Source organism: Vanellus vanellus (genome assembly GCF_965231255.1).
Source record: "Vanellus vanellus genome assembly, chromosome: 9".
Lineage (NCBI taxonomy): Eukaryota > Metazoa > Chordata > Aves > Charadriiformes > Charadriidae > Vanellus > Vanellus vanellus.
In genome coordinates, this window is record NC_138914.1 from 24,166,952 (window position 1) to 24,179,695 (window position 12,744).

Below are 12,744 nucleotides of genomic sequence, written 5' to 3' on the forward strand. Positions count from 1 at the left end.
TGTTATAAAAATACTAATTTTCCCTATCCTTATATCCTTTGAGTTAGGCTTATTTTCCTGTACTCTTTGTGTCCTAGGGGGAAAAAAAATGGTAGACAGACCAAAGTGCAGAAAAAGGTGAAGAAGTCAAGACAAGGAACTTGGGGGTACATGAACTCTTCAAACCAGGTGAATACCGCAAGCGGTGTTGGTCTGAGCTGCTTGGAGTTCCTCCAAGGAGCACAGTAAGTAGCTAGATTTCATCAGCCAGCCTAACACAAGCTTGACCTTTTCCTGCGTATTGCTCAAAAGTGTGGTGGAACAAGTATGGGAAGTAGGACAATGTAGGACGAAGAATAAAAAAGAGGGAAGTTTTAACCAGCACTGACAGATCTGTAATCATTTAAGTGTGTTCAGAGCCTGGAATGGAATTCAGGAATCACAAGTCTCAATTTGATTTATTTTTTTTTACCCTATATTTTGTAAACTTATTGCAAAATGTATATTTTACCTACTGGTGGCGATTGGACTTTGTAGCAGATGACACTGTACTAAATTCACTTTGTTACAGATGTTTTTGCTGAAGACAAATATGCAGGGATAAACACTATTCTGTACGATGGAATTTCTGTGTATTTAGTAATTTGCTTTTTTAGAAACTTTGAGCACACCTGAAAGTACTCTGAAAGATCATTGTATTTTGTAAGTCAAAAGTCAGGCTGTATTGCAATCTTCAATTGTCCTTGTTATCAGTATGCGTTCATATGTATCACTATTTCAACATATGTTTAACGGTAGGATCTCTTCACCATTCATGGTGCATGGGGAAAGTCATGCTCCTGCCATTAATAAAAGCTATTTAGTGAATGAAGTTACTGTGTGAAGGATCTGACTGTCATTACCTGTGACAGAGGGATGGTATATATTTAGTGAGAGAAGGGATTTTAAGAAGGGGAGAATCATCTTTGAATCAAGCTACTTGAATTCTGCCCAGGAAGATCAAATGCTGTGCAAGGACACTACCTGAGAATTTAAGCAGTTCTAATTTAGGTAGTATAGAAGTTAACCAATTCTCATCTATTCTAAGCAAGTAAACTTATATAGGACTTTTTATTTACCTAGGAGTATGTTTTTTTCAATATTTATTCACCTAGTGTTTTATTTATCAGTACCTCAGCAAGGCTACTCCAATTTCCATCCCAGAGGACTGCATGCTGCTGGACAGTTCACTTCTCACTGCAGCTTCTGTTTATATTTCACTTGTTTTCTGAATGTGCGTCTTGAAATTACGTGGTCTGATTTAGAGAAGAGCTGAACTTTACAGCTGCAATTTAAGTGACTGTGAGCTGGGCCCGGAAAGATGCGTGGTATTAAAAGCATTGGAAAATCAAGCCACTAAACCTTAAATTGCTCCCCAAAATACAGACTTATTTTGTTTCTCTAGTCTTTCTGTCAGTCAGTCCATAACCTTGCTTCATAGGCATGTTATGAAGATAAGTTCAATAAAGACTCCGATGTTAGGGAGGGGCGTGGTAAAATAGCCCATGAATAAATTAATACAACATGTTTACTGTTAGTATAATTACAACTGAGTAGATAAGAAATAGATAGCGAGTGTCTTGCATCCTGTGCAGTGAATGAGATGAGAAAATATCTGTATCCCAATACTTCCTGGCTTTTAAAAGTAGGTTTTGCAATCTCACTGTGTCTTTACTTTCTTTCATCAACAGTGCATGATGATGAGCAATGTGTTACTGCAGAATTATTGTTGTTCTCAAATACTTCTTAGACTTGAGTGATTTTCATAAGGAATAGCAAAGTGCACTTAAGACCTTAAAGCTTTTTGATGAAACGTGACAGTTAAGTACAGCAATTAAATGTCTGACGTATCTTTCAGTGCATATTTAAAAGCTTGCTAAGAAATTGTAAGAGAAGACAATTGTAAGGCAGGAGACGTTCATGAGCAGCTCTGCCGTTTCTGTTACACAGTAAAATTATGAAGTGAATTTTCTGCTTACTTAAATTGAAAACCATGCATTGCAGCACTGTGTTAGCATTAGAGACTATTTTGGGTAGAGGAGAGTAGGCTAGGAGGCAGACAGTGCAGCTGCGTGCTCTGTGTGAAGCTATTAAAATCATGGGTTCACTTATCATAGTTACTGCAGTGCTCTACTGTCTTTTTCCATCCAGCAGTGATGAGACCAGGATGGAGCCGGTGCATCCCTCTCTGACTAAAATGACAGTGCAAAGAACGTAAAAATACCTCCGGTCGGTGGTATGGTTAGCTGGAATGGTAGAGAATTGGAACAGGATAGACGGATTAGGAATATGAGATAATTTTACATGCATATCAATGTACACCTGAGTAAGTCTGATAAAGAACAAAAATGGAAATTTCCTAGTCACAAAGAATGCAATTATAGAACGATAGAGAGAGTACTTTAATGAGCTGCTTAATTGTGAGAGGGATAAAGGCAAACAATAAATGGTTATTCTCCAAGCAGCTGAGCCATTTGGGGAAGAATTATGTTTTAAAGAGATTTAAGAGGCAATCAAAATACATGCAGTAAATAACAAAACACCAGGTGCTGATAATGTTTGTACTGAAATATGAAAATAAAAGGGGGAGAATTACCGAAAATTTTACAAACGCACTTGGTTGGTCTGAAGATCTGAAAACACTCCCAAGGAAGCAAGGAGACTTACTTGGATATGATCTTTTAAATTAATCAGTTTCTGGCAGAAAGATATTTTTTATAAAGCTAGAAAAAACCTGTATCAGTGTATCATGAGGTGAGCTTCTATTTGTAGTGAAATAGTTTTAAATCCTTGTTCAAAAAGAGAAAGTACTTGAACGGCACAATGATGATGGTGCCTGTTTGCGTGTCTTCCCTTTGAATTGCCTCGATGCTTGCCCAGCCCTCAGATCTCAAGGGTATACAATATGTGTGTCTCATGTCTTTTGGCAGTACAAGGACTTGCAGGGCTCATCATGTTCAGGAAGGCTAAACCAACTTGATAAGAGTACTAAGCATGTATCTAATATTAGGGTTATGCATATGTGCTTTCCTGGATTGAGGCCTGAGTCTCTGACAAATTTTGAATGAAGAAAACCTCAGGTTCTAGAGTTCATTCAGGAAAAAAAGGTTACTAAAAAACCATCTGGCCAAGGAAGACATGACTTTATTCTCAGGCATTTCATATTTTAAAATGTCTGAATAATTTAAAATCTTTAAAAATGCTCATCTAAAAAAAACCAAACAAACAACAACCAAAACCACAAACCAGACCAAACCCCCCAAATCCCCAACTCTGAATTATTGCAACTCAGAAGGTGAAATTCAAGCGAAATTATAAGGTATGGAAGATTATTTCAAAGCGTATTGGGTCAAGCTGACTCAAAACAGTTCCAACCATAACCCTTGCAGGTACATCTGTACTTGAGTGTCAACAGTATAGGGCTGGCTCTGTGTAGTATCAGCAGCTAAATGCATTGTGTACAATGTAATTGTAAGAACAGTTTCATTAAACTGGAAGAATCAGGGCTCACACTGTAGAACAATGAAAAATATTCTGCGCTATCATGCTTATGAACCTCTCAAATAAAATAATGTTTGATTTAAAGGCTAAAGATTGACTGGCAAATAATACTAACACTTGTAATGAAAAAAATTTGTTCCTCTAGGGATGAAGCTCTGGTTGAGAAGAGATGAAGAGTTGCCTACACCAGGCTGAGTAGGAGATGAAAAGGGCAGGTTAGTAGACTTGGAGAAAGAAAGTGGTCTGGGAATAGTCACAAGGTGAGAATAACAGTGATGGGCCTTCTTTTGTCTGATACTGCCTGTGTTTAAGCTGAGGAATAAAACGGTATCCTGCAAAAATCTCTGGGAAAGTTGGTCAGTTTTCTTCCTCCTTATCAGGCTGCATCTTATAACACTTCAGCAGTCTACTTTGTGTCTGTCTTACCCATCACTGATCTCAAAGTGCAGTGCTTTACATGTATTTTCTGGCTGACCAGCTCTATGGCTTTCATTGCTGTGCTTTTTTCTTGCTTAGTTTGCTGTCTGGTTCCATCCTCATAGCTGCAGAGCCTTGCAAAGTATCTCCCCCCAAATAAACATCAGTCAAAGTATTTAAAGTAGTCCAATATATGAAAAGATACTTAAAAAACAGTCAACACAGGAAAGAGATTACAACTGGTATCCCTTAGTATTAGCAAAAGGCTCATAGGAATTAGTAGTTCATAGATCATTGTATTTCAGAATGTGGTTATAACCATCCATTATTTAAAAAGCAAATGGAAGGTCTTACATACATACAAATGTACACAGCGGTTAAGCTTGACTGGCAAAACTCATTAATTAGGCATTGATCCTGCTGCCAGAAGTGCAGGGGATATGTTCCTGCCTCTGCATTATGCCTCTATATTGAGCTGTTCCTGGCTACCTACAGAGATCAAATTGTAAGAGGGGGCATTATACTTCATTACTTTAAAATAGGTATCGTACACTTACAGAGTAACTAAAACAATGCTCCTTTTTTCAATTATTTCTTTATCACTTTCTCTACTAGTAGAGTTATCATGTTCTATTTACTGTATTAGACTTTCTATGTTTTCATATGCCTATTGAAGATTTTATGAGAACATCCTCTCAGCCTTACAGCTGTTCTCTACAGAGAGAATGATGGATTGATAGCATCTATAAAACTGAACACTTTGGTTATGCCTGCCAGTATTTTCCTTCCAAGAGAAGATGTTTGGCCAAAGAAAGGCATAAATTCACTAAGTTTCTAAAATGAAGGCAGCCAGTTAATAGTAATAAGGAAGGAAATTTTAAAATTCCATCAAGGTTGATTTCCTTCAAATTATTCAGAAAGGATCGCTTGTGTTTAGGAAATCAGTAAAAGGGCCGAACCTGCCATTCTTTGCATAGTGTAATCTGCCAGGGTTGTCACTGGGAGTTTGGAATGTGTACCAGGTAAGTAAGATTGAGTCCCAAAAGAGAAATGTAGCTCTTTTAAAATCTCTGTTCCTATCTTATAAATCTATTCGATATGCAAGCCTTTCCCAGATGGTATAAAACCCCAAGACCTTACTAAATTATTCAGGATGAGTCTGATAACACTGAGATTATGAAACAGTTACATCAGATAAAAATAAACATTTTTCACTTCAGAGTTAATATACCTTTCTAATGTAAATTTATGGTTATTAAAGTAGGTTATTTATAGCTGTCTTTTCAAACTGTTACATAATAGTGCTTTTGCTGTGTGCCTTTATACACAGATAGAAATCATATTAATGAGCTATTCACTGAACAACTGAATGAATGCATGAGTGATGAGAATGCACAAGAAAGAGACAAGTAACAAACAAACAAAAAACCCAACCTTTCTTTCTGCTTTAAATACATCGGGGAAATTTAGGAAAGCATAGTAGTCTTAAATCTTGAAAATAATGAATACAATTTATAAATAGGCATGTGAATATGTTTAATGACTTAGTTAATAGTACTACGGAAAGTGAATTATCATCTTTTCAAGGTTACTTGGTTTCAAATTATGGTATGTACACCTCAGAAATGTTAAGTGGGCAATCAGGTACAATAATTCTGAGTCTTTTTAAACGTTAATACTGTTCTGAATTGGTTTGTTATTATCTAGGCTTTAAACACCAGCGTGGGACAATTTAGAAAATTCCATCATCTTTTCTATTTTTCCCATTCTCTTCCTGCAGTCATCTTCTGACCTCACTTACCTCAGCACGGGCAATCATCTAGAGGGCTTCTGTACCTACACAGCAAGGCTATCAGATTTCCTCTGTTTCTCCAGGTGTACTGGCAGTATATAGTGTGCATTTCAACTGTAAAATTACAATTTTTCATTCAAAATAAAATCTGGGGGTTTTTTTTACAGTTGAATATATGCACAAGTAGAACAAATTCAGCCCCTTTTGCTGACCTTGCAGAAACCTAACACAAATTCTGTTATGTGTATAAGTCCTTCCAAAGGAGATTTCACTTACTGCAGTTGAAGGATAGTAGAAAAGCAGGAGGTGCTGCAAAACACAGCAGAACATAACAGATCATGTACACATTGCGCTGAAGCGAACTGATTTCTGGTTTGTCTCCTTATTTCCTTTCAGGGTCACTTTTCCAGGTAGGCCACCTACCAATCAAGTTAGCTGGGGGAATGGAATATTCAATATTGAGTAAAGATATCATTCATGAAGCAAAAAACCTTATCTTCAATATGAATTTGCAACTGCAGATTTGTAACAAAAAAGTTAAATACAGTGTCACTGAGACAAATTCAGTGCAGATAGTGAGGCACTGGACAGAGATTTTAAAGGTCTCTTGTTTCTTAAAAATACTTTCAGAATCTTGGCAAATCAAGGTCTAGTCCCAGCAACACAGACACAGCTTGCATGACTAAAATTGTGCCCAGGCTAGCAAAGTATGGCACAGCAAGCTAAACTCCACGGCCTTTGAAACTGAGGTCTGAATTGTGCTGCTTGTAGCCATCTCTATGTGCATACAACTTATCCTTTTGTGATTTTTGTTTCTGCGTTGACTCTCGCTCATCCTACTTACACGCAAGCCTCATTTCCGCTTTTGCCCTTTCTGTCTAGCATCTTACACTGCCACTTTACCACTGTTACGGTGTTCTTCGCAGGTATTTAATGACTGTGTTTTCACAACTCCCCATTATCCCCATTTTGCAGACGTGCAACGAAAACGCATGAAAAAAAATCAGAGATTATGCTAGAAATTCCATTCTTAACTTTCAATATCCCTGTCTTACATACCATGCACCTTCCCAGTCTGCTGTATGTTTGGGTTTCCCAGGTGGCCTATATGATGCCTGGAAATGTGATCTGGGTGAAATTTGGAGGCTGACTAGGACTTTCTTCAGACAGGACATTTGCATTAGCTCTTGCAGGACACCTGAAAATCTTGCACGAGGCCACTGTGCGTGCTAAAATCTGTACTGATCTGGGTACAGTAAATCTGACTGTACTATCTGGCCTAATGTTCCCCTGAACAGCAAACATCTAAATCGCTGCAGTGGATATATGGAGAAGATTTGGGACACACTGAATGCTGCCCTACTCTGGCACAACCACTGAATTTTGAGTCTAGCCTGGTTACAATGACCTTCGCTTAGGTTTAGGTCCCTAATTTATCTCAAATATTTGAGATTGGGTCTTAGTTTCTAAATTTGGCGATCCAGATGATTAAACGTGAGCCTATACCTAATGGTGCAGATAACATCCAACTGGACTTAAAAGGCAGAATGCTCCATTTTATTTTTTTTTTTAAAGCTTTAGCAGAATTTTCTCAGCATCACACATTAGGAACCTGTATCTTCCTTCAGGCATTTTGTAAAATCTTCTAACCTAAGTAAAGGAATCTGCTTTGACTAGAATCTATATTGAAGGCTTTAGTAAAACAAAACACATTTCCCAAAGAACCCTATGGCTTCCTATGAAAAAGCCTATTAGCTCAGTAATACAGATTATTAAAATGTTGATAATTTAAATGCATTATTATACCCATATACTTTTCACAAACATTTGTGCTAATAAAATTTGATCTCTCAAAATGTTCATGAATCAAGGAGGTTCATTTCAAGAGCATGTGAATATTCATTCGTATTTTTTGTATTGTTCTTCTAGCTTTTCTTTGGTACAGACATCAGGATTTGTACTTGGAAGACACTAATTAGAGTCTTTTAAAGCTGCTGTATAAATTACACACTTTTTTACATGCTGAAGTATAACAGTTTCAGAAATAACCCTCGACGTTCTGCTGATGTTTATAACACATCTAAGTTTTAATATGTTTTTTTTTAATTAGTGGCAAAACACTAAGAAACTGCCCTTTTCTGTGTGGCTTGGTGATGTCTGTTCCAAATATATTTTTTGCTTCCAGAAATGTCTGCTACAGATACTGTATTAAAGTGTCAGAGAAGCGTGAGAAATTTTCTGATACCTAGAAAAAACTAAATGACTTTGACAAGGAAGCATGTCCTGCCAATGTGATTATAGCTATAGTAGTCATCAGTTTAGTTCAATTTGTTCATCTTTTACTTTAGGCTTGATTAGCTATAAATTTTATACCTTGTCCTCTTAGGATTAAATACCGAAACAAGTTTTGACATTCCAAGGATATTCTAGCCAAGGCACTTTTAACAATTCCATAGGGGGGGGAAATGCTTAAGGTACTGCTTGATAGCTCAATGATTCTGTAAGCAGCAAGTGAAACAAGTATACAGAGGTGATATTTCCTCTTTTTTTTTTTTAATTGGCTTTGTTTTTTCCTTAAGTAGCCTGTTTTTTCACAAGTCCCATGAAAGTCAGTGGAAGTTGCAGGTGCTTGTACTTGCAGAGGTTTGGGTGGTTGGTTTGCTTATTTTTTCCTTCAGATTAGGGATAAGTCACAAGTCATCCTGCTTTTCACTGTCAACACTGTTGTTCTTGTGTAGAGTTTAATTCATTAGGCTGTCAGTTTTCAATTCAGTAGGAGGTTAATATTAGTATGTCCCAAGGATCTGTACTGTACTTAGTATTTAATACATTCATTAATTATCCAGAAAGGCAGAAATGAGGGGCAGAACAAAAAAATGAGGTCAGCAGGATTTGCAGATGACAAAATTATTTAGTGTAAGTCTTTGTAAGAGGTGGCTGTTGTGAACTTCATGGAAACAGAACTAGACAAATTGGCAGCATAATGGTTGCTGAAATTCAGACATTAACAAATGCAGGCTAGAGCACATTAGACTGAAAAATCTGAACTGCTTGGCCCTGTTCTAACTTATCGCTAACTGCTAAGGGAAAAAGAGCACCCAGCACAATTATAAATGTCTCAATTCCCAGCAGCGGTCCAAATCTAAATAAGGTGTTGTAATACAACAAATAGCATAGAAAAGACCCAAAATACAGTGGAAAATATTAGTTTCAGTTTTACTTTAAACTTTACAATAAGCTAGGGTCATTCCATCTCACATGAGATGTGATAGGAGAGGGCTGTGTCTCTAATAATTGCTAAATCCATCTTCAGGTCTATTGTGTTTCTGATGCAAGAAGCTGGAAGCCCATTGTTGTAACACGTGCTGGGTTGTGTAGGAATCTGTGAAGATAGTTCGCCTCCCTTTGCTTTTCATTATCAAGCTCAGTGCCATTTGGTGATAGTCTCTTGAATGTACTTCTGTCGATTTATCAAGAGATCTGCTCTCTACAAGGTGTCATCAGTCTACTTTTATTTGTTTATGATTACTCTGAGCACATCAACATCAATCTTCCATTTTATTTCTCCTAACTAGCTGGCATCTTGATGACACCGTTTTTTATGTTCTCTATAAATGTTTCCTCTTGGTATTCTGGAGACACATTTGTATTCTCCCCCCCCCCCCCCCCCCCCCATTTGCTTTTCTTATTGGTTTTGGCTCCTTTTGAGTAAGTTCTCACTATCTCAGATCAGTTCTCTGCATAACACGCATACTAATCAGGGGATAAAGAGACAGGAAGATCAACTTCTAAGTTCATTAGCATGACACACACTGAGGTTAGAGCCAAGGTTAGTTACACTATAAGCAACAATAATCCTACAAGACTAAATAGTTTTGTTAGATGAACTCTGCTTCAGCATGAAATTGCAATTTTTAACTTTTTCTCCAGTGGAACTGCCAAACAGTCCTTTGTAGTTGTGGTGGTAACCCAGAACTGAAACCACAGAAGTGTGTTTGTCAACAGGCTTTCACGCAATTTTAAAATTTTGGCTCATTTTAGTAACAGTAGACCAACATTGTTCTTACTTTTCTCGTGTAAGAGGTTTGCAACAGGTTGTGTGAAACACATGAATAAAATTAGAAGAATCTCCATATAGCCCAATTGTTGTTATTTTACAGAGTTCTACTTAAAATTTATAAGATTCTTTAAGTGTTTCAGATTAGAAGAGCCCCCAAAAGTGCCATGCTGTTTTATATAGCTAGGTAGCTGACATAATTCATAGAGGAAAAAAGATTTAAAGCAACTCTGCAGCATGTAGTTTCTCTTTGTGAATTATTCTCCCCATATTTTTATGCAATAGCATTAATTAATTACAAGGATGCCAATTTTTGCTCTGTGTCTATCAAATGCAATTACACGGAGATTCCCAATAGTATGTTGTATGAAGGCCTAAGTTTTTGGAAATATTTAAGTTGATGAAAAATTATTTTTTCACTTATTAGTTCTCATTTCACAAACAGAATCTTCTTTGTTCATAACTGACTGCTGTAACAGCTTTGAGTCTTTGATTATTACCAATTATTTGAATAAAGATTTGCTATTATTTGAAAGTTTGAGCCTTTTGGCTCTAAGTAATTAATAGGACAGGATGAAGAAAAAAAGGTAGTGAATTATTCACTAACATTTGGCTTAAATACAATCAAATGACCCGTTCAAATTGAAAAGCACTTGGTGAAAAGCAGAAGGCAAATGAGATTTTTCTGTATAAATAATGAATAGCCCTTATTTTTAAATTGAAACCTCAAGTTTAATACAACAAAAAATTCCCTACATTATCTATTCTGTAGCCTTGCCATATGATGCACTTTGTTTTCGTGAGTTCAGAACATGTTCTGTTTGACCTTCATGGAGCTTTCTTTCAGATCTGATCTTGCATCTGCTTAGCTTTAGGGACTGTAATTCTATTCCACTAAAAAAAAATTATGCTGAAAGCTCCATTAAGACTTTTTTCTTCCAAGTTATGCCTGATTTTCGCCTTGCAATGAACTAATCAGATGAGTTATATTGCAGGACTATGCGTGTGCAAGTACTATATTTGCAAAAAAAAACATGATTTGCTTCAGAATTTAAATATTAAGCAATTAATCCTAGATCTTCTTGTAAAGGACAAAATTTAATTATAAACAATTCAGTAGAGCACAAGATGTTCCTTCACTCCAAAAAACTATCTGTAAAGGATCTAAATATTTTATTGACTTTCCAAATTCTTTAAAAAATTGCATTATTATAATTACAGGTGCTCCACCCCTCAGCAGATTTATGCATATACTTACCCTTGCACACTTCATGCCCTCTGAATTGTTACATTTAAATTGCATCTTTTGCTATGAATTGATCCAGATTTGTGAGATGAGTGTATCTGAAGCGGATATATGGCCTGGAGTTCACATTTGCTTGCATGTTGTGAATACTGTCCAGAATCCTGCTATAGATGCTGCACTCCTTTCCACTGGCACTGGGCTGGTGTGGGCAGAGACCAAAGTTCAACTTTGATGACTTAGAAGGCCAAGCAAGATACCTTTTTAACCAGATAAATCTGCTTTTCTTTCAGAGGGGGCTGTAATGAATGACCAAGTAGAAAATAGATGTTTTTTAATGTTTTCTCTACTTAAATGAAAAATTTTTTAAAAAGTCTGTCTTTTACCACATTAGAGACAATCAGAGGCAACACATCATTCCCAAAACAGAGCTTATCTGCCCTGCAAGCCAGGGCTTCTAGGTCAGGCTGGTGACCTGAATTTATACCTGGCTATTAATTGTATCCGATTATGTACTTACATACCTTATGTGTTTGTATTTTGCTGCAGTTCATCCTTTACTCATCTGTGTTGCCTTTTTGCCTGATAACAGAGCAGATCCCCAGCACGCTAGCCTACATTGGTAATGAATTAATAATGTTAATTACATTTTAGCTATGGTATTACAAATGGGTATTACATAGTTGGCTTAGTAATGCAGTTGAAATAAACAGATGTACTTGGCGAACTGCTGAAATTTAGCTTTTTGTAAAGTATAAAGATTTGCTTTTTGATTAACGAACCAACAGCTTATATAGCCGATACTGAAAAACAGAAGGTATCCTGTTTTGTGTTTACATGGAAGTGCCCTTCACCCCTTTTCCTCCTTCCCTTTCTCCCAGCTGTCCTTTGTGTCCCAGTTTATAGAAAGGGCAGACAAATGTGATTGTCTAATAATTAACAAAGTGGGTAAACTGCTCAGTGGTCCAAGGCAGACACCAGGAAGGAGGAACGTTCTCTAGAGAGGTCAAATTATTGTGTATGTTGCCAAAATTAGAAAGGGATAAACAGTACCTATCCTTGACTACATCACTGCTAGTCAATCAGCTCTGTTCAAGTGCTCCAGGAGGAGGGAAAGATGAAGCATAGTGAAACCCAAAGCATATTGCACTGCCAGGAGACAGCATAAATCTGTGTAAATATTATGTGTAGCTGGTTTCAAACCCAGCCAGAATCACTCACAGTCTTTTTCTGGAGCTAGGTATTTACTAGGGAGCTTGTTTCTAGTTATCTGTAACTTGAAATATCTGTCAGCTCACCTCAAGTCTACAAATATGCTATGAGGTTTTGTGACTTCTCAGTAGGACGCTGGCATCATACCAAATGAATGGAGAATTTATAGGGGAATAAAAGTAATCCGAGATGACTGATCTCCTGCCTCTGGCCTTCAGATTAAACACATCTGAAATTATGGAGAAGGTGCCTCCCCAAAGGCTTAGTATTCTTGAAAATTTAAATGAATGGAATTTACAGGAACTGTTCAGCTGGGCTTATGTGGAAGGTGGCTTCCAATTTGAATTAGTTTGGCACTGTGGAGAGGGGAATATTGGGTTTTATAAGGAAGGTAATCCATTCAGGGAAAACCCCCACTATTTTTGCTTTCTTTTTTAAAAATTGCCACTGTTGAATCATGCAAATATTAAAATAAACCAATAATAGCTTGCCAGAAGACAGGCT

The 12,744-nt window shown here is 36.9% G+C and overlaps 1 protein-coding gene across 1 annotated transcript in view; it reads left to right on the top strand.

Annotated features, from left to right (window-relative positions):
- HDAC11 (histone deacetylase 11) overlaps positions 1–12,744 on the top strand; it is a gene marked incomplete at its 5' end in the record, with an annotated part of 54,239 nt that overhangs the window by 683 nt on the left and 40,812 nt on the right. Inside the window, one exon of the mRNA XM_082487937.1 lies at positions 78–224. Within this exon, the coding sequence (XP_082344063.1) occupies positions 78–224 (147 nt within the window). The remainder of the gene's footprint in view (positions 1–77; positions 225–12,744) is intronic.